The 26,739-nt window shown below is 41.7% G+C and overlaps 3 protein-coding genes across 3 annotated transcripts; 2 read left to right on the top strand and 1 right to left on the bottom strand.

The window, feature by feature from the left end:
- The first annotated feature begins 5,900 nt into the window (after positions 1-5,900).
- Positions 5,901-6,874, top strand: LOC115580714 (mesoderm posterior protein 1-like). The gene is made up of 2 exons (XM_030415319.1): positions 5,901-6,638; positions 6,755-6,874. The coding sequence occupies exons 1-2, from the start codon at positions 5,925-5,927 to the stop codon at positions 6,806-6,808; spliced, it is 768 nt and encodes a 255-aa protein (XP_030271179.1). The 5' UTR covers positions 5,901-5,924; the 3' UTR covers positions 6,809-6,874.
- A 4,099-nt stretch (positions 6,875-10,973) lies between these two features.
- LOC115580436 (mesogenin-1-like) lies at positions 10,974-12,863 on the top strand. Its single transcript, XM_030414750.1, has one exon. The coding sequence runs from the start codon at positions 12,084-12,086 to the stop codon at positions 12,807-12,809; it is 726 nt and encodes a 241-aa protein (XP_030270610.1). The 5' UTR covers positions 10,974-12,083; the 3' UTR covers positions 12,810-12,863.
- Positions 12,864-13,827: 964 nt separating this feature from the next.
- On the bottom strand, positions 13,828-24,925 carry LOC115580434 (aminopeptidase Ey-like). Its single transcript, XM_030414747.1, has 20 exons — positions 24,303-24,925; positions 23,020-23,162; positions 22,496-22,635; positions 21,424-21,550; positions 21,124-21,278; positions 20,885-20,998; positions 20,586-20,729; positions 20,310-20,375; positions 20,090-20,155; positions 18,225-18,397; positions 18,027-18,103; positions 17,801-17,934; positions 17,651-17,706; positions 17,425-17,572; positions 17,145-17,236; positions 15,689-15,799; positions 15,429-15,596; positions 15,073-15,213; positions 14,844-14,919; positions 13,828-14,279 (listed from the first exon to the last, which is right to left on the bottom strand). The coding sequence occupies exons 1-20, from the start codon at positions 24,908-24,910 to the stop codon at positions 14,121-14,123; spliced, it is 2,898 nt and encodes a 965-aa protein (XP_030270607.1). The 5' UTR covers positions 24,911-24,925; the 3' UTR covers positions 13,828-14,120.
- Positions 24,926-26,739: the final 1,814 nt, after the last annotated feature.

The following is a 26,739-nucleotide window of genomic DNA, read 5'->3' as shown; positions in this document are numbered from 1 at the left end:
AGAGAGCTACAGTAGATGGTTAGCTTAGCTTAGCATTAAGACTGTGAAAAAAAGGGAAACAGGTAAGCTAGCTCTGTCCAAAAGTAGCTCTGAGTTTTGCTTTTAGTACACCTCCTAAGCTAATTTTTGATTCAGGGTGATTACCATAATGGTGCAAATTCCCAGATGTTAACACGCAGACAGAACAGCAGCGGGTCAGTTCTGCGTTCAGTCGGAGGCTGAGGTGAACAAAAACACACACAACTCAGTTAACTTACAGCTAACTGCCGTTTGCATCTTTCACTTTCAGTCCGAACACACCTTGTATGTCACTAACTGACAATTTTTAGGCTATTTCATTTGATTAATCAAACACCAATCAAAATGACGAGGGTGTGCGTAACTTCCGTTCACTTCTGGACAGAGGAAAGCTAACTCTGTCTCCAGGTCACCTGTGCCACGCTGAGCTGTTGCTGGCTACGTAGTGTGCAGCAGGAATGAGTTGAAGACAATGCGTTTTTGAATGAGTCTTCAGTTAAATGTCTCAAACAACGTGTTTGGTCAACAAATGTACAAGAGATTTTTGCAACAGGACACGCCATCAACACGCCCAACACGAACACTCATCTACTAGTCTATCATTAGAGGAGGAATGTAGCTGCAAACCTCCGTCACAGTACAACCTGTGGATTGATCAATTAATAGTAAATTGTGCATAGTATGGTGTAGTAAGAAGCAACTGTAGTGCGTTTATAGCAATTGACATTGAATATACCACCATACCATTAGATTTTTTACTTACAGACATTATTTACACTTAAAAAACCTTTTTGAAAGAAACGTCTAAGTATCATAAACTTGTGTTTGCCACAGAATTTATTTTCTGCAACCAACCAAAACTGAAAAATCCCAGAAGCTTTTTTTACGAGGGAACAAGCATGATGCTAACTTCCAGGTAAGCCAACTAAAATACTTCTTATGATTATAATCTCATTTTATTCCAGTCAAATAAAACATTTAAATGTAAACTGTATGCATTCTAAAATAAATCTGCCAATCCTAATCTTGTCAACTTTAAACTCTGTCTTGACCTCAGATTGCTTTATAAAATAATATCAAACCACATCACTGATGCATGTTATATACCAGGCATGATGAGCAGTGAATGGGAGATGAACATAACTGTCCCCATGTCGGTGGCAGCTGTGTATCAGCGGGTAAGTGAGGTGAGCTTGTAAAAACATGGCAGCACACAAGTGTGAGCAAGTGCCGGTAGTTGGAGGATGTGTTTACTCTGGCAGAGGTGTGAAAGAGTCTCTGCTGATCTGTCCACCAGGTTTATCTGGATGTCACAATAGAGGGCAGCGAGCAGAAGACACACTCTCTGGAAGTGACGCTTAAATATGATATAGCTTGACTTGAACAAGACTTGGCCTGTCAGTTTAATTTAAATCAAAAATAGATGGATTTTTACTTTTTGAGGGTTCTTCAATAATTACCAGTTCTTGTTTCCTACTTCAGTTTCACCATTTTAATTGAACTGAATTTATTCTGCTGAGTTGTTCTGAGTGTTGCTCTCTTCTGTGAATGTCGCTCTCTTACAATTAGAGGAAATTTACTGTCCACCTCTGGCTGACCCCTCCAGTTCCAGCTATGTTTCACACCTAGGGTGCAGAATCTATCCCCTTCACCTGCCACCTCACTCACTCACACACTCACTCACACACACACACACACACACACACACACACACACAGTCATGTTTCCGTCATTTTAGGGGACTTTGCATATACTTACAATAATATACCGGAGACCTACTCCTACCCCAAACCCTTGGACCAAGTCTTCCCCCTTAAATGTTATTAATTACATTGTAGGAACATGCGCTTTGTCACTGTAAGGAAATGTGCTTGTGTTAACAGATTCATGTCCCCATAACATGAGTAATACACATCCACACACATGCAAATACATTAAAGCTTTCAACATGCACAATATTACCACACATATCCCAAATTGTATTACCTATGATATTTTTATTTGTAGTCAAATGTGCCATTGGTCCTCTTTAAGACACCACCTCTGGAGTGTTTACCAGATTGTACATTAGCTAAAGTTGCCAACAGTACAGTATGCTGGGCACATACAGTAGAATTTTTTTTTTTTTTTTTTTCACAATCTGGTAACTACCGAGGCTGTTGATCACTGACGAGACACATATTTCACGTGATACCAACATGTTATCTATTGGCTCACCAATCTTGGTAGAAGCTGTTACAAACTGTCAGAAATCCTACACAGACATAAACAAAACAATCATTTTGGACCTGACAAACATTTAGAAATTTGCGATTCACAATCATATTAATGTTATATAGACATTTGTCTACATAAAACCTTTATCATCACGACTGTGAAGTGAGTAAGTCTCGACCATCTACATCAGTTTTATCCTTCTATTGATGGAAATGTCAGAACATTATTAGGGAAATATCAAATGCTTCGTGACCATGTACTACCAGAGCACATTAAAATGCTCCTTGGCAAAGTTTTAACAATGTTGAACTCTGCAGAAACAGATGAAACATCATTCTTGCAAAATATTTTCCCTCATTTGTCGTGTAACAGTGGTGGCGGAAAGCGATGTGTGACACGCTGGGTATTTATCTGGTAGCACCATTTTCATACGGATCAAATTATTCAGTGAGCCTTTGCGTCCATTGATTCACTCTTTCTTCGTTTTCTCCCTTTAACCAGCTTGCTTATCAGAAACTGATTCTATTGTCTGGTCTGACTTTAACAGTTCATTGCTCTCTACTGTGGTTATGAGCAAACGCTTCAGTCTAGATGAACCAGCCACCATGAAGGCCTTCCCTTCTGCGACGGTCAGAAGTCATGGTGATATTTAATAATACGCTGTTCGCTGTCAGAACTCCGACTACGCTCCGCAGACATTAACTCTCACTGGCGGAGTTGCAGAGACTATTTCGATAAGCAATTAGTGATTTCACTTTGAATGAAAAACAAAAGCAAAGCTGCCCCAGAGAGGACTAAATTATCTTCTTTTTCTTCCCTGCATTTAACTAAACCACTCATGAAATGTATAATAGTACTGGACTGCAGAGCTTGTTAAAGTTTTCCAGACGGACCACGCTGAGCTTCAAACAACAGCTTGTTTTTTTCTGCTGAAAATGGTTCCCAGTAGAAGATCTAAAAAGGCAAAGGCAGAAATAAAGTCTAATTTAATTGTTACAATTTCATCCTTCCTCAATTTTCCATATACTGATTCTTTCCTCTGATCTTCTTTCTTTGTTGTATCACTTGGTATAGCGGCGCCAGCCCAACGTCCCCGCAGGAGTCACCGAAACGGTTTAATGTGATATTATTCCAAGCAGAGGGAGCGCACTGGAGGTCGCGGTGGGGTTGATGGACTCAGGAGGCCCAGACAGGTGGCAGGCAGCCCAGCCTCAGAGCCTCCTGTGGGTGTGCGTCCACCCAGAGGTGCCAAACTCCCAGCCAGGCTCCCACAGCCTCACCTTGGTCAGGGTAAGCGGCGGGGTCGCGCAGCGGGTTCAACCCCAGTTCACCCTGCCCTCAGCCTGACACAGCACTCATCTTATGATTAGATAATTTATGTTTTATCTTTGGATGATTCATACATACACCTGGCCACCTCTCACTATTTAACATAGTGTTCAGTATTCATGGACCTTGGAGTTGGCAGGGCTTTAGTGTTCTGGTTAACCCTCTATAAACACCAGACAAAGACTATCATCTGATTCTTTCTTTCTTATCTGAGTATTTTTTTTTTTAGATATCTGGATTGATGCAAGGCCGTTCTCCATCAGGGGCCATAAAACCTTGATACAGAGCCAACCACAAAGTGCTAATGTTTCATGGAGACCGAGCTGAGAAGAATCAGAACTATTAATTGTGTTGAATAGGGATGGGATTTGTGACTGGTTTGCTGTTCAGACGATTTGATAAACAGCAGCGATGCCAAGAAAAACCAAACCTGACAAATAACAGATCAGAGAAATTGCCTCACAGCTCAAAAAAGTTCCAATCTCCAATAAAGAGTGGATGAATTTTACAGATAAATATCAATTTATCACCTAAATGTAATTTAATTTCTCTAAAACCAACAAAACATTTCAGTCCAAAACTATCAAAAAGTAAACTATCAAACTATTACTATCACAATGTGATCTGGTGCTGTGCTAAACGCAACAAAAGGTGAAATCTGTGATAATGACATCACTATATCTGTATCAAAAATGCATAATTCTGGTGTTAAAATAAAACCCTTTCTGCTGTTCTACACACAGAAAAAGAGAAGGCTGAGAAAGCCTGGAGAAACTCAGGGAAGCGAGGGGAGAGCGGGGAGAGAGGGGGACACAGGGAGGGTAGCAGGGACTGTATTTTCCAGCCTGCCTGGTTCTCACAGCTGAGGTGTGAATCGACGCCTCCAGACTCATCAGTTCTCATCAGTGTGAAACCATCACACCTCTGCTTTAACTGGATAATGCAGGTCATTATGCTTCATTAAATGTATTTACATTCACTACATCGCATTTTTGCCATGTAGGACATATAGGCTCTCGTCCAGAAGCACGCAGGAACAGGAGCAGCAGTGGCTTAACTTCCGAGATCAATGAAAAGAAAGCGAGGGATCAAAGATCGCAGCTCGTGTCTGACTTGCTGTGACTATAAAATGATCACGCTGGTGAGAAGTGGGATATAAAGAGGAGGAGATCAAGAGGAGGGCAGAGCACACTGATGTCAGGTTCAAGGTTGGAGTGAGGTGAGGAGGACGAAGTAAGTGAGGACAGGATCACCGCTCAGTGCCTCTCTTAATAAAAAGAAGGAATCTCCTGTCTCTTCCTTGACATTAACATGGTGATAAAAAAGGTTTAACCACAGAAACGTCAGCTTAGTCTGTTCAAACATGTAATAATGGTTCTCGAGCCAAATGACACAGTCTGCTGGCTCCATTTTTGTTTGATAAAAAGTTCCACACTGGGCCCAGAATTCAGTGGAATCATAACACTGACACTAAATCAGAACTCTAAACCCTTAAAAAGTAAATTGTAACCAGAGCTGTCAGATAAATGTAGTCAGTTACTGTTTCAGCCACGGACATATCAAGAACTCCTCAGCATTCTGTTTCTGTACGATGTTGAACGTTTTCAACAACAGTTCTACATACTGCCCCTTTAATGATTTTCATGTGGATTTTCCCATAATTTCAGGTCATAACTGTAAATATGTATGATGATTTGGATGATTTTGGACATGGTGGTGTGCTTTTGTTTGAGGCACATCTATGCAGACACTTATATTTGTTCACAAGTTGAAAACAAAATGAAAACATCATCGTGTGCCTCATAATGTTGATGGGAGTATTAACTCACAGCATCTTCTTCTGTCCATCTATAAAACAACAGATCATTTTATTTACTTTCTCCCACTTTCTCCCGAACCCTTCCTTGACCAGCGTCTTTGGCGAGAAGCGTGGGATCACTGAAAACAAACCCTGTCCCCTACACATGTGCAAAATGCATCTAGGTTGCAGCAGGGACAGAAAACCCAAAAAGCAAAAACTGTTTATTGTTTTGAGCAGGAGTCAAAATTCACACTTCCACTCTTGTAGCTGAACTTTCCCAGACACAGGGGAGGAGAGGGAGAGCTACTGAGACCAGGTCCCTGTCAGGGAGTGTGTGTGTGTGTGTGTGTGTGTGTGTGTGTGTGTGTGTGTGTGTGTGTGTGTGTGTGTCTGTTCAGGGGCCTCTGCTTTAGACAGTGACGGTTTGTGAGAATCTGCGGAGGTGTCACTTCACACCTCTGTGGCCTGGCCCCGGACTTATAAACCAGTGCAGCAGAGCTGAGCAGCACTCACAGCTTCCCAGTCTCTCCAGTCAGACCACTGAGACCCTCTACACAACATGGATACCTCCTCTGTGCCTCTGCTCAACTACAGCCTTCAGTACCAGTGGTGCTCCGACTCGGACCTCTCCAGCATCTCCTCTCCAGAAACCCTCTCCCCAGTCACTTCTATGGACTCCAGCCTGTCTCCTTCCTACCAGCGGCTGCCACAGTCCGCTCCTAAGGCAGCAAAGACTGGATATTCCCAAAAGTCTGAACGTGGCCGGAAGTCAGGCCGAGCCAACCGGATTCGCAGCAAGCAGAGGGAGAGCGCCAGCGAGAAGGAGAAGCTGAGGATGAGGGATCTGACCAAGGCTTTGCATCACCTCAGGTCCTACCTGCCGCCCTCAGTGGCCCCCGCCGGACAGACTCTGACAAAGATCGAGACCCTCCGCCTCACCATCCGCTACATCTCATACCTGTCGGCGCAGCTGGGCCTCAGCGAGGAGGCGCTGTTTCAGAGGAGGGAACAAGGAGACACCTCAGCCAGCGACACCTCCTCCCCCGACATCCTCAGCTTCTTCCAGCACGGCTCCATGGGAGGGCAGGAGGCCCAGCTGCAGAACCAGAGCCTGAACCAGGGCCTGTACCCAGACCAGTGTCACAGCCAGAACACCATGCTGCATTCTGGGAGCTTTGGTTTTGGAATGGATCAATACATTGGAGCTCCTCAGGGAGACATGAGCATGGATGTCATGCTGCAGTCACCTCCAGCAACACAGCCCTCCTGTCAGGTATGTCAGAATTCACACATGAACTTCATTTAAGACTCTCAATATGGAAAAATTACAATTTTTTAATCAATTTACCAAAAACTAATCCAATTCCCTGTTGATTTGTTTTATTACAGATGTGTGCCGAGGACTTCTGCATGCCGTTGGTTCCCAGAGAGTATTGGGGTTAAACGCTCCAACACTGCACCGCCACCATCCAACAACAGACACAGACTACTTCTCTGTTTGTACTGCCTCACTGTGAAACTAGTAATTTATTCTAAATATATATGCTATTCTACATGTTATTTATTTGTACTGTGAAATGTACCATGTAAATATTAATATGTCTAACTATTTTTATATTTCTTTATACCACTATTTATAATAAAATATTGAAATGTCTCTTGTTTCGTCATCATTCGAGGTGTTGCTCCTGTGCCGCGGTTGTAGGTTTGAAAAGCTGTGGGTGAGGGTTGAGGATAGGGGGATTGTTCACAGCAGGGTTGCTGGTTCAAAACCAAAAAGAAATAGAAAATCTGCTCAGGGTAGTATACCATATTTGTATCATATTCCTGAGCGTGACACATTACCTCATGGTTGTAGAGAGTGTATGTGAAGTTACCTTACAGACTATGAGGCAGGATGGGCTGATGCTCAGGGAAAATGCTAAGAGTGCCCTCTGCTGGTCATAAAGGCACACTGGCACCCTACAAGATCAACAGCTTATTATACGAGGAAAGGTTCATTTGTAACTGACCCACAAATACTGATCAAAAACAAGGTGAAGATGGGTTTGATCTCATTTAATAATGTAATTATCACTACTGAGTATTCATGGGTCAGAACATGAACATGTTGAGGGGCACCACAGCTGGTGGGATCCTGCTGCACGATGATGGATTCTTAGAGTCAGTGTTCATTTGTAGTTTGTCTCCTTTTGAGCAAATAACTTGTCGCAAAAGCTGTGAGATAGAGACTGAAATCCTTTAACATACACCCCTTTTTTTTCCACCCACCCACTTTTTTTTTGTTTTGCCTTAAAGGGGCAATGTGTAGTTTTGGAAAAGAAATTAAAACTCAGTATTTTAATATTTACAATATTAATGAAGTAATAATACAAACTATGTACTTATTTTTTTTCCCATAACTGAATAAACAAGCTGTTCTCAGAGAAAATAAGGTCCCAGAACACTGTGAAGGTAGAAAGGTGGCAGGGTCCGCCACTTATAAACAAAGTAAAACAGTATGAATTGTGTTGTCCTTTAATGTAATGTTTGCTTATTCAGTTTTATTCTGTTGTGAAAACAAGGAGAGTTTGTTGAGTTTGTTTAGCAATAAAAAAGTTAGTCAATGTAAATCTTTCTCTTCTGATAAAAATGTCTCCCCTCTATACTACATATTGCACCTCTAATTATCGTTAAGATTATTAAAATATATGTTAAAGGTTAGGTGATAAGTCATTTTTTCAGGTGTCCAGTTCATGCTTGATGGCTCATTGCTAATGTTCACACTGACAATGAAGAGCTCCCCTCACTACTAAGTGATGGGAGCAAAGCCACAGTGCACATTTTAGGCAAAAATGCATTTTGAAGTTTGTCTTCAGGTAACGTGAGGCTCCATAGGTCTGGATTAGTCATATAAAGTGTTTCATCCTGAGTCTTTTTTTACCTCCAGTACAGCTAAACAACGACACACAAAGATTTCAAACCAAAATAACAACAGCAGGCATTTTTACTTGCAAAAGAACAGATGTTACTAATAACATTACTGATGGCTCCAAGTTTGGAAAGACTTCGGACATAATACTTCACAATAAAGTGGAATTTGTTGCAACGCATTAATAAACCTTTTTTGATTTTAGAAAGGAAAATACATATAAGATCGTTTAGCACCATTATCGCACCATTCAGACACAAGGCCGTTAAAAGTGCTTCACAAGAGCACAGATACTTTAAAAGACAAAAAGCAAAAATACTCAGTATGTGGTTAGACATAAAGAAGATAAAGAAAATGCATCGAAAAGACAATAAAAACAAAGAGTTACAGATTCAAAAAAAGAGTCACAGTGAATATGAATGTTTCAAGCTATGATCTAAATAAAATATGAAATAGAACATAACACATTAAGGTTTTCACAAAACTGTCTGTGGAATGTGTCTGTTGACGTACGATTAATATGCTCCCATATCCACAAAGAGAGCTCAACTCATTCTTACTTGATCTAATTAAGACTACATTGATCTGGCAACAACAGATGGAGCTCCCCATGTGAATATTGTGTACCATAAACCCCCTAAACATGGGATCAAGTAACATAACCGATTAGCACAGCACACATGCCTTCCAGAAACATTAGTAACTTTCTCCCACGCTCTGAAGATTGTGAAATTATAAGTCTCAGGTTTGTTCACAGCAGAGCAGAGATCAGCCTCTGACACAGGTTAGCTAGTTTATTTAGTATATCTTTGTTAATGGGGCTCTGCAAACACAGAGAGGTCCTTGGCACCGCTAAGTCTAGACTAAGACATAAGAGCCTCACGACTCATTCCCCTTTTCTCTCACCTGCAGCCCTAATTACCTGCCAGAGCCAACAGTGAGGCCTTTAGTATTCATAGGAGAGAGTGGATCTGCATAGCAGGCAGGAGAATTAGGCCCCGGTGTTTAGTTTGCCACATACATGCAGTTCATTTGAAATGCAAGCAGCAAACCTAACACAAAGCCTAATACACTCACTTAGGTCTTTTATCACAGAAGAGCTAATAAACCCTGTGGGCTAAAAGGGCTCGGGATGAAAGGGTTAGCACTGCTGTGCTGATTATTCACTCATTACATGTGAGTAAACACCGTCAGAGCTAATGTGGATTAAGAGAAGGCAGATCCTCTCTATCATCAGCCCGGGAGGCAGTGAGGAGAGTTGACAGCTGGAGATGTTCTGAGGAAGTTAAACATCAGCTAGTTGATTATTTGAAACATTATAATAAAAGAGGTTATTTCACCAGAATATACTCAAACAGAAGAACTCAGTTTTTTTTCAGTGTGTAACTGGAAGGATACCATCTGTAAATCTCTTATCAACCAAACACTAAAGTGCAAATTCAAGTTGTAATAAGTGATATCAGTTGTTTTATACGAGTGTCAGTCTCTACCACATGATAGCTACTTCATTAAATAGTGCTCGTATTAAAAAAGTTACCTTTACGTTACAGAGCAACAGGTCATTTGTGTGTGTAACAATGACAGATTAATACTGGGGATGACAGAAATATAAATGCTGGGTGACTTATGTGATGTCCTGTCACATAATCATGCAGGGGGAGCCACGGTTCGTGTAGGGACTAGTCTTTGGCTCAGCTGTCAGGTCTGGTGTCACCTCACACACTTTACAACTCAAGACAAATAAAGATAAACTAAACCAGCCCCACTACAATCAGCGAGAACATTTCAAACTGAAGTTCTTCTGATGTTTTTGTGTCCTGAGATTCCCATCCTTGCATGATTCTCATTTCAGAGGTCTGTTTTTGCTGCATAACTGAGGTGATGGGAGCTGTGTGAGGCCAGTTCACACGTCCCACTCATGGGTTGCACCTCTGCTGCGGAGCAGGAGTCAAATGTGACGCGACGGTTTGTGGGAACGCTGCTCGAGCCTCAGATCCACGGCCAACACCTGACCATCAAATCAACAGGAATATCAGAGAAGATGCACTGATCTGTTGATACCATCAGAAATAACAACCCTGCTCATGTAGATTAAATGAATCGTGTGAATTGATAGAACATCGTCACTTTCACTTCAGGTCAGATCTTCCGAAATTCTTTTTGTAGTGTAAAATTTACATCATAACATACTGAGATACTTGTTTAAAATAGCCTGAGCTTTCTATAGTTTCTCATAGCAAGGATCACTGAGAAGGTCACGACTGATTCTATGATATATCTGTAAAAGAACGCCATCAACTTCCTTTCAACATTAAAACACTAACATGAGAAAAATAGCATGTTAGCCATTTAATGCTTTAAATTCACTTTCTGCTGTTTCAAATGAAACAGTGATTAAAGACGTGATACAGTCATAATATTTACAATAAATATGGTATAGAAATTACAAAATGAATGAATGAATGAATAGTTTTATTTCGGTTACAATATAAAATACTTAAATCATGTGCAATCAACTGGCAAATATTATCATACAGACTTTTCATTTTTTCTCACAAAAAAAAAAATATTAAACAATCTCTGTAACCGAAAAAGGAATAGGCTGAAGCCAAGGCTTATTTTTGCCTATCCTGTGCAATCCATGAAATAACCCAAAGTATTAGTAAAGTATCATTCTTTCCTCAACAAAAATGTTGAGGAAAGATTGAGAAGATTTCTTAAGAGATACAAAGCTGCAAAGTAGATATTAAAAACAGTTGAATAACTGACAACATGATACATCATGATCATCATCTACACGATCATAATCAATCTTCATAACTCTCTATTACGTGCTCTAACAAGAGTCCCTCCAACCTTGGCTCTTGTTGGGAGATTTGTGGAACTTGTATCTCCATCATCCCAATTCTTCAGTCACAGGGACATTAACTGGATGGTTCTTAATGTTAGAAATGTTAGATTATTTCTGTTAAACATTTATCTGACCAGGCAAGAGATCAGAAATGTTTGTAAAGGAGACTTGTACTTCATATGTGTGTGTGTGTGTGTGTGTGTTTTATAATTAATACTAATGAAACACAGTTCAGGCCGGTTCCTCAAATACAAAGTGTGTGGAGTTATTGGCGCTGCACACTCTTTCTGTGTGGATCAGGGTTCCCAGGCCGGTGAGGTCTGCCTCTGTCCAAACAGGACGAGGTGTAAACTCCTCACACCTCACAGCTGCCCCGGCACACTTTTCTGACCTGACCTCCGGATGGATACCAGGGCAGAGAGAAAGAGATGTAGGGCTGTCATATTAACCTCAGTGTTTCGATGAACTTTTACTGGACATGGATGATGATGGGACATAAAGTTGATTTCTGTGATTGACTGATCATGAGACTCATACAGTTATATTTTAATCAGCCAATCATAAAAATGTGATATTGGACTAATGCATATTTTATAACAGATCGTTTAGCTTCTTCCCTCACTCTCAGGGTCCCTGTCATGTTCCCGGCTGCAGCAGTGTATAGTGTGAACTTGTCTACTTTATGATCTCCGTGCAGGCCGCCAGCTCACACCTTGTTCCGGGGCTGACTTGTTTCCCATGGGACCCCCTGGCCTACGTGTCAGCCCTGCTCCCAGAGCTTCTCAGGACCAGAGGTGGCTGCCGGAGGTGCAACCTCACACCTCCCACCACATATATGGAGCAGCCTCCCTGGTCCTCCTCACTATCCTCTGCCTGCCTCACCAGCAACACAGCTACAGCTCAGGGAAGAGCTCACAGCCACAGCACCGACTTCAACTACAACTACAACAGCAGCCATGGAGATGTCCTACTGCTCTTCTCTCCAGCTCCAGGACGATTCTTTCCTGTTTGACTGCGAGTCCCTGCTGGACAAGTCTTATGATCCTCTGGCCTATGATCCAGCTGCAGACACTGGATACTTCAGCGCTGGAAGCAGCCTGTCTCCCACCTCTTCTGTGGACTCCTTCTGCTTCTCCCCTGCCTCCCTCCAGACTGCCGGAAACAAACAGAACCCTTTGGACTGTTTCATCTTCAACAGCCCGGCAGCACCTCATCCGACCCACGAGACACAGAGTCTGCCCTGCTCCAGTTCTGCCACAACCGCCTCTGCCACGAGGAAATCCAGGTCCAGGTATCCAGGAAAGAAGCGGGAGACAGCCAGCGAGAGGGAGAAGCTGAGGATGAGGGATCTGACCAAGGCCATGCAACACCTCAGGACATACCTGCCACCCTCAGTGGCACCAGCTGGACAGACCCTGACCAAGATCGAGACGCTGCGCCTCACCATCCGCTACATCTCCTACCTGTCAGATCAGCTGGGCATCAGCGAGGAGGCGCTGGAGCAGAGGAGATCGGCAGGCTTTGTGAAGCAGCCCCAGACCTTGAGCCAGTTCCTGGGTCAGCCAGCAGCCAGCTGCAGCCCACAAGAACCAGACTGTACCTTCATGAGCACAGCGCCTCTGCAGCCCTCATATCAGGTATGTTCAGATCATGGTCAGAAAATGTATTTCACTAGATATTAAAGAAAACTTTTCTTTTTGATTTGTTTGTTAAGAATCTATCTATTTTCGACGGTTTAAGTTTATAACCAAAATCTTTTTTCTTCCATCAGGTGTCGAGTGGAGTTTGTTTCCCCAGCGAGCAGTACTGGATGCCTCAGCAGCAGCAGCCGCTACAGAACGAAGCCTTCTCCTCACAGTGCTGAGAGACACAGCGATCGACACACTAAACTTCATTGCAACAATGACCTCCAACAACATTTATGGACAAAACTTCTAATTTTTGTTATTTTGAACAAAAAGTGCGACTTCTTTTTGTACATAGAACTGTATATTTATTGATTTTGTTGTTTTACAATGTGACCAGAATAAATGTTATTTATCAAAATGATTCTTGACTTCGCTGCATTTGTCCAGCTGGGTTTGTTGTTTGCTCTCTGTTTCTGGGATCACTGGGACTAACTAAACAAATGAAATCAGACAGACTTAGAGCTCGGCCTCCACTTCCTAACACAAACACTGCAGCTGTCAGCAGTACAATGAGGTGCTAAACAGGGAGCACATCCCCTCTAAAGTCCTGAAGGAAAGACCCCCACTGAGAAAAGTGGCAGCTGAACCAGGACCAGTTAATTGGCACCTTTTTCTATCCTGTGTAAACACGGCTGGTGGTTGAGGCCCTGAATGAAAGCTCATGATGAATTACTGACCATATTAGGTTCAGAAACTAGGCCAATAATGCTGTTGAGTTAGTTTAATATCACCTCTAGTTCTGACTGTCACATGCTGTAAGATGTGTCCATATACTTAATATGGGTAAAGACAAGTTAGTGTTATACGTTTCAGTTGTTAAAGCTGAATTTGTGAATTGATATTTACACTGTAATCTTTTATAATCTCAGATGTGAAGCTGGTGTACCTACACTAACTGAAGTTTTTGAGGACATTCATTTTCAGTCGGGCGTTTCACATTCAGTAAAGGTTGTTTTTGTTCCCTCCTGCAGTTCTTGCAGTCTTCAAACACAAAATGTTGAGACACAAAATGTCACAATGTTATATTGCTTTTATTTCAAAGACTGGCATCCACAGAAGATGCAAACACATACAGTGATATAGAACATCACACATTTGTGTCGTGAAATTCCTATAAAAATCTCTCAAATATTGACAGTACATACAATATTAAAAAATGTCATTATACAAAACCTGATTTTGGTATCAAATAGTCATAAAAAGGCTTAATCAAAACTTAACTTAAGCTCTGTCACATTCATAACATTTATGAGAATAAATTTGGCTTCAGGTAGAGTAAAAGTCAGTGGAGCAATCTGCTGAGTGTTAAACTGGAGAAGACGTTTCTGAGATGAACCATTCCAACACCTGGTCCTTGTTCATGGCCACCCAGTTCATGTTGGCCTTGGTTCTCTCCAGTGACTGCTCAAGAGCCGCGCTGCTTGTGCCCAGTGACCCTGCATTGTCTTCTTTGAACTGCACCAACTGGAGATGAATGAGAGAGAGACAGGTTACTTCGATTCACTTCTGCAGACAAGTACAATACTGAAAAAATATAAACAATGTAAATATAATGCAGTAATAAAACCTGTTGGTCTTCTTCACTTAAATTTCAAAGATAAGAACAATCCAGTCTTCCCATTACAGGACCATTTCTTAAACTCACGGCTGTGGCCCAGCCTATCTGGGCCTCCTATCTTATCTTCAGTTAAGTTAATTTGTAACAAAAACTATACATTTGTTAGCTTCTCCAACATGGAAAAGCAAGTCAGCGCGGCTCAGTTTGATTCAGCGCGGTCAAAAGTGCTGGTGGAAACGGCATTAAACTGTGACTGAAGTGTTTTATAATGAGGCCTCTGGAGTATGAATAGGCTATAGGATGAGGATGTAACACAACTTGAATAGAAAGTTTGTGCTTGTACTGTACCTGATGTACTGTTAGTGCAAACATTAGCATAGTTATTCATGTTAATTTATTGATAAACTGTCAATGCTAAATGAAAACAAAGAGGTCATTGAGCCAGTCAGAAAACAGAAAACAACAAGTACCTGCTTATACTCAAATTCTGAGGAGAATCGTTTGGTCACTCCGCTAATTAGTCCTCCAAAGGAGAATCCACCATAGCTGAGGAAAAGGCAAAAACATGTCAGGCTTCGGTAATTTTGCAAACAGCTACAAGATGTTTGGTTATAGACGGCAGCAGGCCTGTGAGGATGCACTCCCAGCTTTACTGTAACAGCGCCGAATGATCACATGTGTACATCAGTGAAAACTCACTCATTGACTATATGGTCCCAGTTGGCTCTGACAAAGTCCCACGCCAGAGGCTGACCGATGGGGTTACCAGCAATAGAAACAACAGTGGAGGTGGCATCCTGCTTACGGATCTTGGTCGGGTCCAGACAGTACTCCAGATACCTGCAACACACTCACAGTCAGGACAGAAGCACAACTCGCCACATTTACTGTTTGCTGTGTTTGACGCTGGAAATCAAAACACTGCAGTCACCGTTCTCTCTCAGCACATGTGAGCTACAATAGTTAAGTCTGGACTTTAAGTATTTTCATTTTTAGCAGAGTGCAAAGTGAGCTTCCGGACAGTCATCGTGCAGCATTATGTCAGTGCTACTGACCTGTTGAGCAGCCAGGGCTGTTTGGTGCATGACAGAGCATACATGAGCTTATCAGCCTCTGAAGCGATGGTGGCATTCTTAAACATGGACCAGGCAAAGTCCCACTCATCCACTCCTCCTGCTGCGATCGCACTGCAGTACACTGTGGTCTTCAAGTTGGGACTAATCCTGGAACGATTGTGAAAGGTGACAAAGTGTTAAAGGCAATGACAGCAGTGACAAGGGAAGGATTCAAGTGGGAAACACATATCGGAACGTACTTGTTGTTAGCTGGGTCGCTCATCCACTCTTTGAACCAGCCTGTGGTCAGCTCCTTACAGCCTTCCACTCCAGTGCTGCAGGCTAAGGAGATTGCATTCACCTGGTTGTACCTGGACAGGGACATGACATGATATGATATGATACAAGGCTCAGCAGAGTGAATGATTTAAAAAAAGGTCTGACTCTGAATCTCACATCTGGTGATCCCAAGCCTGCGAGCCGATGCGAAGAGAGATCGGTCCCTGTGTGTGGGATGGGTCACTTCCTTTGACCGTTATTTTACTTTATATGACTGATTTTGAAGGGTCATGTTTCTCTGCTGAAGACTTTAAATAGACTTTAAAAAAAACACATATAACCTGGTTGTGTTCCATAAAGTGTATAATAGTGTTGTTGTTGACTTTTGAATGGGAGCAGCTGTAACGCAAGCAATTTCCCCTCAGGGATCAATAAAGTGTTTCTGATTCTGATTAGTGTCAGAATTAGATTTTTGACAATTTTGTGTGCCTGAACTCAAACAACCGTCATCAAGTACAGCAGCTGTTTTTTAACAGCACATTAGTTGACTAATGTTTATTTTAGCGTTACGTTTTTAAAATTTGTTGATGTTACGATACAAGTCGACTGATGGTGCAATATGAAATAATTGTAGTTTTGGAATCAACTAAAATCATCAACAGAATATGACAAAAATAACAATAACATTTATGCAGGCCTGAAAACCTCTTTCTCCTGGAGGTCCAAAGCTAATATGCTAATGGTGTTAACACCGACACTACACTAGGTGAGCTACAGTAACAAACTAACAGTAGCTGAAGTCCGTATTGCTCCTTTAAGCATCTGTGGCAGCAAAGGAGGTGACATATCTCAGGTACTCTACTCATTTCCATTGGCTGACAGTCCTGGGGTCACCAGGCAGGATGTGTGCAGTTGGACCTTCTTAGAGTCCATTGAAACTCTTCAGTGTTGACTACATTAAGGTGAACAACATCATTCAAATCCGTTTGACATCAGGTAAAACCCACAGCCTGAAAATGCAGGTTTTCTATAGTGCTGCGTCGAAGGGTTTGCAGGAGTGAGAGTGCAAGTGAAAAAGTAAATATAACCTCAGGAGATGGAATATATTTCTATCAAGATAAGAGTAAATTGGAGTGAACACATTTAAGAGATACTAGAGACGTGGAGCAAAGTGCTGAAAAGGTTATGTGAGGGGAAGATTTTTATGAGAAAAATGGCTAAGCATTAGAAAATATCTAGTTTTCCTATGGGGATTATTAAAGTCTCGCCTTATATACACTGACTGTCAAAAAATAGGTGGATGTAAATTAATCATCTCTAGGGAATTTGTAAGAAAAAATCATTCTCACCATTGTTCAACATAAGATAATACTTCAGTACAATGTAGTTTCAATATGGTTAGAGTGTCTGCACTTATACTGTTGAAAACATCCTTACTGGTCGGTGTGATTGTCTGGGATCTTGGTCCAGTTGGCAGTGAGCTCTTTGAAGTGGTTGAACAGAGGAGTGACCTGTTTCTTTATGTAAGCCTGAGTGAAGATGGACACATTTGGTTAACTTCTGTTTAAAAAAGATACGTGTGTATTCAAGAAATACAGAGTAATATTATTTACAGTGATATTTTTCCTATCTGCAATCCATCATACACCTCTTTACTCAGCTGTTTTTCTGGGACCAGCATTGGAACCAATTTATTGATTGACCATTAAGCACAAACCTGCATGTGTCCATACACTTCGCTGCGATCGAACATGAGGAAGAAGTAGTTCAAGTTGCGACTGGCCGTCTCCCAGGGCATGTATTCCACTTCTTTATCGAGGAACTTGGTGGTCCTCAGAGCCAGGGTTGTGTTCACCATCTTTGCTCTGTAAATGGCACATACGATTACTCAGCACTCTCTTTCAAGATTGAACAACAACACTCAACAGAAAAAATGTACTCACCTAGCGAGGTTAAAAGCATCATCAATAATTTGAGCTCGGTTGATCACTGGAATGTCCTGGAAATTGGCAATAGAAATTGAGTTTGGGGTTTACTCATTTGGAAAAACAGCAGAAATAATGCGGCGCTATCTTCAGGAAGAGGTGTTGTACCTGATGTTTGGTGCTCAGCTTGTTGAGGAGACGTTCCCAGTTCTCTGAGTCATAGTTGACTCTGTAGAAACCCTTCATATCTATGTTGGCCACCAACCAGTCATTAACACCAAGTGCCATTTCTGCATTTGTAGCTGTTTGGATAGTGATTAAAAAAATAAGCATTCTTTTTATTGAGTCCATCATCCTTGCAATGCTTTGAACATTCACCTGAAATAAGTCTTACCTTCTTTGTTAAGAAGCCAGTACTGCTGTTCGACTCCACCAGTCTTAATCCACGTCATGGGGACAAACCACTCATACCTTGAGCCGCAACCATACAGAGTATACAGAGAGCAGGTGAGTTTTGCATGGCATGGTTTACTATGACCACACACATATTATATTCAGCACATTCACATGAAACCTAAAACATGTTTCCTACTTGAACTCTGAGGGTGTTTCCACTACAGATTCTGGGTCCAACAAGAAGTGTTTCTGGGTGATACGTCCAGTCTTGGTGTCGATGGTGACCACTGGGAAGCCCATCTGTAGGATCCAGCGGTTCATGATAACCTCCACAGTGTGGGGCAGCTTTATGCCATTTTTATCCACTGCCTGGTGACAGGAATATTCAAATGTTACGACTCTTCCACTTTGTGAAAAACAATTCAGAGGGCAGCAACATTCAGCAGTGCACTTTTTCTTAATATTCTTTCAAGATGCCATGACTTTTAATTTTACCTTATCTCAGAATTTACTTATTTTACTGTTGACTGTTGGAAATTGAGTTACAATGAATAACAAATGAATCCTCCAGATGTTCATTATGAGCCTCCATGTTTTTGTTAAAGAGTGACTCATGCCGATTTGGCCAAGCTACTGTAGCTCCCTGTTGAATAGAGTGGCTAATTTAGCAGCTAAAGAGTCAGATGTTTCCCTCAGGAACTGGTGGAAACCAACAACAGAGCCAAAAGGAGAGCAAATACAAGACTTCAAAAATGAAAACTCTAAATATGTGCGAACATTTCTCGGTTGCGGGATGTTTAGATACAGACAAGTGTTTGCAAACACGTTAGCCTTATTATTATTATAAGGTGCTAGTATGTGAGCGTTGAGCAGTGACAACTGCGTAAATATAAATGCACTCTATACAGGGTCAGAGAGGCGTGGGAGGTGGGGTCTTCACTCCATGAAAGCAGTAAAATCACACATCTGTGGGTTGTCTCTAATACATTACCAACAACCATTATTTAAATCACAAATATTTAACTTCTCACGGTATGAGTATTTCTTACATTGGCGATATGAAGAGGTTAAAAGAGACATGAACCACATACTGTAGGCTTAGTCTCTCTCTCTCTCCCTCTCTCTCTTCCTCTCTCTCTATCTTTCTCTCTCTCTCTCTCTTTCTCTGAGCAGTGTGCTGTCATATATTTTCATATTTAGATTAAATAACTGTTGTTGTGATCTACTTGACACAATAGTAACAAGAAGCAGGCTGCTGTGTGGGTGAAAGTCATAGACTTGGACCACGTGATGAAGTGAAGTCACCAGTAACAGCATCATGCCAGACTCCCTCACTAATCGTGTGATATTTAAGAGTTGTTGCATGAGGAGAAACGTAGACTTTGTGAAACGGCTGCAGCCAATTCGAAATTAATGGTCCCTCGTGTCAATGCGGCATTTAAAACAATATATTAACATGTTTCTTTACTTTAAAATGTTTTAGTTGCGGCATCACCAGCTTCCCTTAAAAAAGTGCTCAATTTTTAGACTTGGTGTATCGGATCAACTGTATGAACTATGTGAAGCACTTAATACAGCACATTCTTAACTATTTGGGCCTACCTATTCATTCAGCAGACGTTATACGTGCAGATATTCCTTTCTTTATGTAATAAACTTATCTTCTTCCAGTCATGTGGGTGTATATTTGCATAGAGAGCGGGGAAGTGAAATCAGATCTCAAGTGGTCACAAGACGCATGTCGAGACACATTGCAGGTCACAGGGAATTGATGAAATTAACTTATGATCTGATCACTCGGGATGGAATGTAGAACCGCTCACAGCTCTCCCAGGATGCACCTGTTTATCTATCTCCACCCTAACTGTTAGAAAGGGTTAGGCTCGGTTCATTCAGAGACCCCAACAAAGATCAAATTAGAACTTGAACACTGACTGTATCAAATGTTGCTGTTTAACCCCATATCTTACTGATTTTGCAGTAACATGATAATTTGGATTTTTTTTTGTGAAACAACCGTTTTGTGGAAAGTACGCAGTAATGATGGTAGTCATATCTTACCATTTGCAGGTGCTTCCAGAGGTCTGTGTAGACTGTGTTGTTGTACTTGAACTCCTGTAAGTATGTCTGCAGACAGATAATAACCTACTGGTCAGGCTTTTGTATCAAGTGGTGCTATTGCAGTGAACAACACAAGTTAACTGCAGGTCAATAAAATGGAGATATTACATCAATAACTCATACAGATAAGATAGTCATCAGTTTAACCATCTGTACTCACAGCGAGTCCTTCAGAAAAGACTTTCTCGGTGATAAACTCTGAGAGCATCCTGAGGACTGCAGCGCCCTGTAATGAAAAAGGAGGATATCAGTGTTTGTGGGCAACATATCAGAAAGAACTACAGCAATCTGTTCATGAGGATCAGCAATTCATTAGTGATTTAATTTGACAGATCCCAACGAGAGTCTTAAGGGTGACTTAATTATTTTTTGTTCAGTAGAGGTCAACATCTTGTCTGGTGAGAACAACACATCGTTACCCCCAATTATACTGCACCTTGCTGTATGTGATAGAGTCAAACAGTTGACTGATGTCCTCTGGCCTCTGCACGTCCTCTTCTTTGGATGAGAGGGGATGGGAGGAGGCCAAGGCATCCACACCCATCACACCAACGATCTCATTCAGAACTATTAAATCTTTCTGGAAAATACACAGAGAAATGTTTGTATTAGCATTGTTGCATAAGTGAACTCATTTTTTCACACTGGAGCAACTTAAAAGAAGGCCCATTCAGTACATTCAGGTACAGGTGAATTTGCAACTTGGATATATTTCTGCAATAGGACAAGACTCACCATATTCCACGTTGGTTCAGCATAGTTGGCTCCGAGATAAGAGACGTAGGTGGCGAAGCCCTCGTTGAGCCACAGGTCGTTCCACCACCTGGTAGTCACCAAGTTCCCAAACCACTGAGAGGACAGAGCTTCATTTTACTGGCAGGTTTTTAAACACATTTGGAACTAGACACAATTTTTATTGAATCTGATTTTTGGAAGGCAGTATCAAAACTATTGAATGTACTTAAGTGTTTTACCATATGAGCAAGCTCATGCGAGATGACTGTTGCCACCCACTCCTTGTCTCCATTGGACGACGCATGAGGATTATATAAGAGGGCAGTTTCTCTGTAGGTGATCAGGCCCCAGTTCTCCATGGCTCCAGCACTGAAGTCGGGAAGTGCAATCTGGTCTGAAACGAGAACAGAGGTCATTTTTGACAGCTGGCTGCCCATGTCAAGTAGTTATTAGTAGTACTAATACAGTGGTATAAACATATGTACTTTCTTTGTGTTGGTCTGTGTGTGTGTGTGTGTGTGTGTGTGTGTGGTTCCTACCTGACTTGCTCAGTGGGTATTTAGACTTGTAGTAGTTCTCAAAGAATGTCAGTATGGGTCCAGTCTTCTCCAGTGCATAGTCTCCCTGGCCCTCAGCTATAGCCTTCTTGCGAGCCCAGATTCTGACCTGGACACAGACAGCGCTTTATTAACATGACACCAACACAAAGGATGGTCGACCGGAGACGTGAGCTGAGGTTTGAGTCCAGCAGAGGGCAGCACAGAAACACTCACAGACATACATCTGTTGTATGTATCTGTACAGTAGTTTTAGTGGAAGTGTTTGCAGTTGATGGTGGGAGCAATAGTATGAGGGGTTTATAGAAACACATGAATAATGATAGATAATTGTGCCTGCAAATTCACTTCCATCAGTCAATACAGTTAACCAACACAAGCTGCTCAATCTGAAGAAAATCCTCTGGTAGGAGGAGGAGCACCTCGGTCAGATAAAGCAGTCCCTGAACTCCTGATATGATCCTAACATGCTAACACTTTTAGCTTAGCAGCTACAGTGCAGATGTTGGCTTTAAAGGGGTGTATGTAACTTCTTTTCATATTGAATTGGATGGTGAATTGGGATGACGGAGCCTTGGATTACGCTGGACGAGCTGTATGGAGCCATTTTGTGCTGTTTTCCATTGTTTTTGTTTTTGTCCCAAGTTTCCATCTATAAATTCTGTTGGTTAGGAGAAGTCTGCAACGCTGTTCTGCTGTGAAGCCCCAGAACTGTTCTGTGGACTATGAAACTTCACCTGACTTTCCATCAGAATGGGGGTAATGACCAAATTAAAATTTTTAGGTTAACTTATCTCCTAATGTTATAGTTAGATGATAATATTTATTGACCTTTGTTCAACTCTGCGGCTCACAATGCTACACTGGTAAATAACTATTAATGTAGGAAAAGGAAATACAAATAACGTTGCATATAAAGTAACTGGGAAACACATTATACAAAATAACTGTTATACCAGATGTATTATTCCCAGACCTACAAATGTAAATTATGTAGATATATTACACCTTTCTCATTTGTATGGTTCTGACTGTAAGTTGAATAAATAATTACCAAAACTTCTGCGGTCGGTTCTGTCCCAATGAATCCAAAATCACACACAACGAAAGCCAGCAAGTAGGTTGACATAATCTCTGTGGGCTCAAAGCTTGTTTGGAGTAAATGCTGGCCGTCCATAGTGACGTTAACAGGCTCTGTGCGAGGAGAAAGACAGCAACAGATTTATTATAAATGAACACATGAAGGAGGAATAAGCTCATTGACAATTACAGTGCAATACAGCTGAGAACTGTGTGTTAACAGCTGGAGCCCATCCCTCTGTAGTTGTGATTATTCTTTCAGGAATTCAAATGATTTTTGACAGATCAGTGTCATGAATAACGGCATTCAAAAATAAAACAAAATTGAACAGATTTTTTGTAAACAAAAAACCTGCAGAGGTCGGGTTAAAAATGAGATTCTGCCTCCTGTCAAAGTGTAACTGACGTACAGCACATTATGCTTATGGTTGGGTTAATATCAAACATTACACATGGACAGTTCACATGTGAAATGCTGCACTGGACACAGGAACTTGCCGTGGTTCATGCCGTTGGACAGAGCCACAGTGTCACTGGGGTGAATGAGAGTCATGTGGAAGACAGCTTTCATGGCCGGCTCATCGAAGCAGGGGAAGGCCTTCCTGGCGTCCGTTGGCTGCATTTGAGTCGTGGCCACAACTCTGACAAGAGCAGACAACAGATCCAAGCTCAAACCAAACCATCATTTTCTGTCATTTTTTTAAATGCATTTAAATATTTCTATGTGATCCATCAGCCGTGTAGCCGGTGGAAACAGAGGCACTGGGACAGGGATCATAGACAGAACAATAGCAGATTAGTTGAACTGAGTTGATTATATCGTGAAGCTTGATAGCAGCAGCAGTAACTGTAGCTGTAAATGTAAATGTAACTGTAACTGTATTGGTGTCCACCAATGTGCCTTTTTCTCAACAACCACTAGGAGTCACCCAAGTGACAATGTATCAAATCCCACCCATCCTCTAGTGCTTGTAAATGTAGCACTCCACACTTTTGGGAGTGTTTTTAAAAATGTTGTATTCGTATTTCACGTATCTAACTTTATTTAAATGTTTAAGTTGAAGGTATGCAATTACATCCTGGATTTAATACAAATCAGCACATAAATGGATCAAGTGGAGACTATCCCTTTACTTACATTATACTTCAGTGGAATAAACCTTTTTATTTCTCTTAAACAATAATTTTATCTACTGAACGGGTAAAGAAACAGAGCTAAAGGTTCGTTGTTATTAACAGCGTGCTTTAAAACACAAGATGACTAAACAGTTCTTCTCTTCAACTGGCTGATCTTTCTTATTAAAAAGAATAGTTTGACATTTTGGGAAATACACTTGTGTTGCCTTAATTCTCAGTGAGAGTTGGAGGAGAAGATTGACTTGACTCTCATGTCAGTCCAGTACTGTAAGCTACAGACCGCAACCAGCTAGATCAGTTTAGAAATAAGAAACTGGAAACAGGCATTGTAATTTGTACAGGCTACAGTTTGCCCTAGTTTACAGTCTTTTGCTAACTTGTCTTACTGGCTGTGTATATTAAACAGAAGGATATTTTCTCATCTAACTCATCACAAGAGTGAAAATGCCTATTTCTCAAAATGCTTAACTGTATCTTAAAAGTGAAGGTCTGGCTAAGATGAATGGTTTGTGATGGATGAAAAGTTTTCAAGGTGTTTCAAACCCTACATTACTACATATTAATACTTAGATTTTGTTTAACTCCTCAAAGAAATATTTAAAACAAATGAAATGACATTTTTTTTAAAAATAAGAAGCTCATACTTTTTCACACCATCTTCCATGTATTCGCTCCTGTAGAATCCTCCCAGGTCGTCAGCCAGCTCTCCAACAAAGTCTGTGAACAGCTCGTACCAGCTGCCGGCCTGCAGCGGGCTGTCGAGCTGGATCACCAGGTACTCGGTGGGAACCTCCAGCCAGGTCTTTTTCAAGCCGGGTGCAGTGGCTCCGTCGAGGCCTTTAAGTGTGGCAAGGTGTCCCCCCTCTGAGGCGGTGAGGTTCAGCTTGTTGGAGTGGATGAGGATGAGGTCGGTCTCCTTCACACATCGGAAGACCACCTTGGAGTGTCCAGTGAATATGTACAGGCCGTGTTCGTTTGGCTCCAACCGGGGCCACAGGGTCACATTGTAGGTGAGAGGAGCGAGGGTGTCTGGGAGTCTGTAGTGGTCCCAGAGCTCCTTTGGCGCTGAAGGCGTTGTGGGTGGGAGGGTAGTGGCCCCGGGGCCGCTGGTGGATGGAAGCAGAGCCTCTTCATTCTTTGACTTCTCCTGAGCGTAAACCACAGACAGAGCTATGATGGTGGCCACAGCACCGATGGCTGCGACCACACAGACTATGCCCAGCGCTTTGCTGATGTAGAAGCCTTTCCCCATGTCTCCACCAGAGAAGAAGAAGACAGAAGAGGAATAGTGATTGCTATTTATGCTCTGCCTTCTTAGATTCAGCCCCAAAGTTAATCGTTGATATCCTGGGCGGGGAAAGCAGCTGAAATTACAAAACATTGAGTTGTAAAAACATCTTTGAGATAACAGAGAAACCTTCCCTCAGCGGTGAACTTTACACCTACATAATATCTGTGAAAAGAGGCCCTTTTTAGAAGCTGGCCTGTGTTGTCTCTATTTATCCAGTGTGGTAGTGGAAATACAGTAGAATACTGTACTGCATGTGTGTGTATGGACAATTTGCTAATCTCAGCTGTATACTGGTCTGGCTATCTGATGGTAAGAAAGCTGGAGTTGTATAATAAAATGGGCTAAATGGAGGTTTTTTATAAAACTGCATAAACTTTTATTTAGCCTCAAATGTTGTGCAGCTCTAAATTAGCTTTGGTTGACCGAAAAAGTTGCGGCTTTAAGAAATGGAGGCATTCCAATGGTTAGACTGAAACACATATTTTGTGCTTGGGCGGCACAGCAATGTCAGAAATCCATTCGGATTTTGGTCTACAAACAGTATATGAAACATTATACCACTAAATCAGTGGATTCTACAGGTGATTAACTCTGAAATGACACAGAAAAATCAGCATTGAACTGAGAATGGTGAATTTTGACAGCATTTCTGACACTCAGACACCTGTTATTACCAGCAAGTCATGAGTGTGAAATCATCATTCTGTCCAAAGGAATGACAGGAAATGACAGCTTTGGTGAACCAGGCACAGTAAGGCTGTGTGGTCAGACACTTTTTGGCAGCACTGAGGACTCAGACATCTGGATAAAACTTCCTGGTGTAGCTTTTGCTGCAAAGCAACGCGCCGTGATCGACCAATTTGACCAATCAAATATTATTTCTTAGTTGATTTTGTTAATGCGGTACTTCTAACATCTATCTTGCAGATTGTCAAACAAGAGGAAACAATTCTGCAGTGTATAACACTATCATGAATCACTCAAACTGGCTTTACTGGTTCTCTGGAGCAACAGGACCCCATTGTAACAGGCCCCCCTGTTTTCTGAATGCAGGTTTCTTTTTTTGGTCTGAAAACCTGAAAAATAGTCTCCACAACTCTCCACAGACCAAAAGCCACATCACATCACATGCAGGCAGACTAACAAACACCAAATTACAGTATGCTGCAATGACAGAAAACCATTTTCCCTTCCACAAAACATACTCTTACCTCGTATTTAGTTCTGTCCCAGTGGACTCAGCGCCTTCCTTCACCTGTCAATTGTGGAATCTGAGTTTGAGGCAGTGCTGTCTGCCACGCTGCACTCACTTTTAGCCTGTCCGCTGCTCCTCCACGTGCGCCAGGAAATGCGCCAGATCTCTCATTTGAAAATATGTCCTAAAGTGCTTCAGTTTTCTGTTAAAGGGAAATAATATTTACACCACATCTGGAGAAAACCACAACGGATCCAGAGTCTGTCACAATGATGCAGCAGAATATTGCACAATCTTCAGACACGACATATGTAACTGATGCCACCAGGTTCTGGTCTTGAACTTGTTGTGTCTTGATCAAGATGTTAATCCAGTTTGAGAATTTCCAGTACGGGTCTATAATCAGATTACAAGCGTGTTCAGCAGTAGCATTGTGGAATGTCGTGTGAATCTCTTGAAACAAAGTTCTCCCACTATGCTTGTCTTTATATTTGCACTGTTCAGTTGCCTGCTCAGATGTTAAAATACAATGGCAGCAAACTCCAAAAAGTTCCCCAACACTGGACCCTACACAGAAATTATAGCATCTATCATA

This window comes from Sparus aurata, chromosome 4 (genome assembly GCF_900880675.1).
Source record: "Sparus aurata chromosome 4, fSpaAur1.1, whole genome shotgun sequence".
In the NCBI taxonomy this organism is placed as follows: Eukaryota; Metazoa; Chordata; class Actinopteri; order Spariformes; family Sparidae; genus Sparus; species Sparus aurata.
This window is presented reverse-complemented; position numbering and strand designations above follow the sequence as displayed.

Excerpts from the sequence above, each read along its gene's own strand:
- LOC115580714 (XM_030415319.1), top strand. The coding sequence starts at position 5,925 with ATGGATACCTCCTCTGTGCCTCTGCTCAACTACAGCCTTCAGTACCAG. Across the intron at positions 6,639-6,754 it reads CAACACAGCCCTCCTGTCAG|ATGTGTGCCGAGGACTTCTG; the intron begins GTATGTCAGAAT and ends GTTTTATTACAG.
- LOC115580436 (XM_030414750.1), top strand. The coding sequence starts at position 12,084 with ATGGAGATGTCCTACTGCTCTTCTCTCCAGCTCCAGGACGATTCTTTC.
- LOC115580434 (XM_030414747.1), bottom strand. The coding sequence starts at position 24,910 with ATGGGGAAAGGCTTCTACATCAGCAAAGCGCTGGGCATAGTCTGTGTG. Across the intron at positions 17,707-17,800 it reads AGCTGAGCACCAAACATCAG|GACATTCCAGTGATCAACCG; the intron begins GTACAACACCTC and ends GCCAATTTCCAG. Across the intron at positions 14,920-15,072 it reads TGGGACCATATAGTCAATGA|CTATGGTGGATTCTCCTTTG; the intron begins GTGAGTTTTCAC and ends CCTTTTCCTCAG.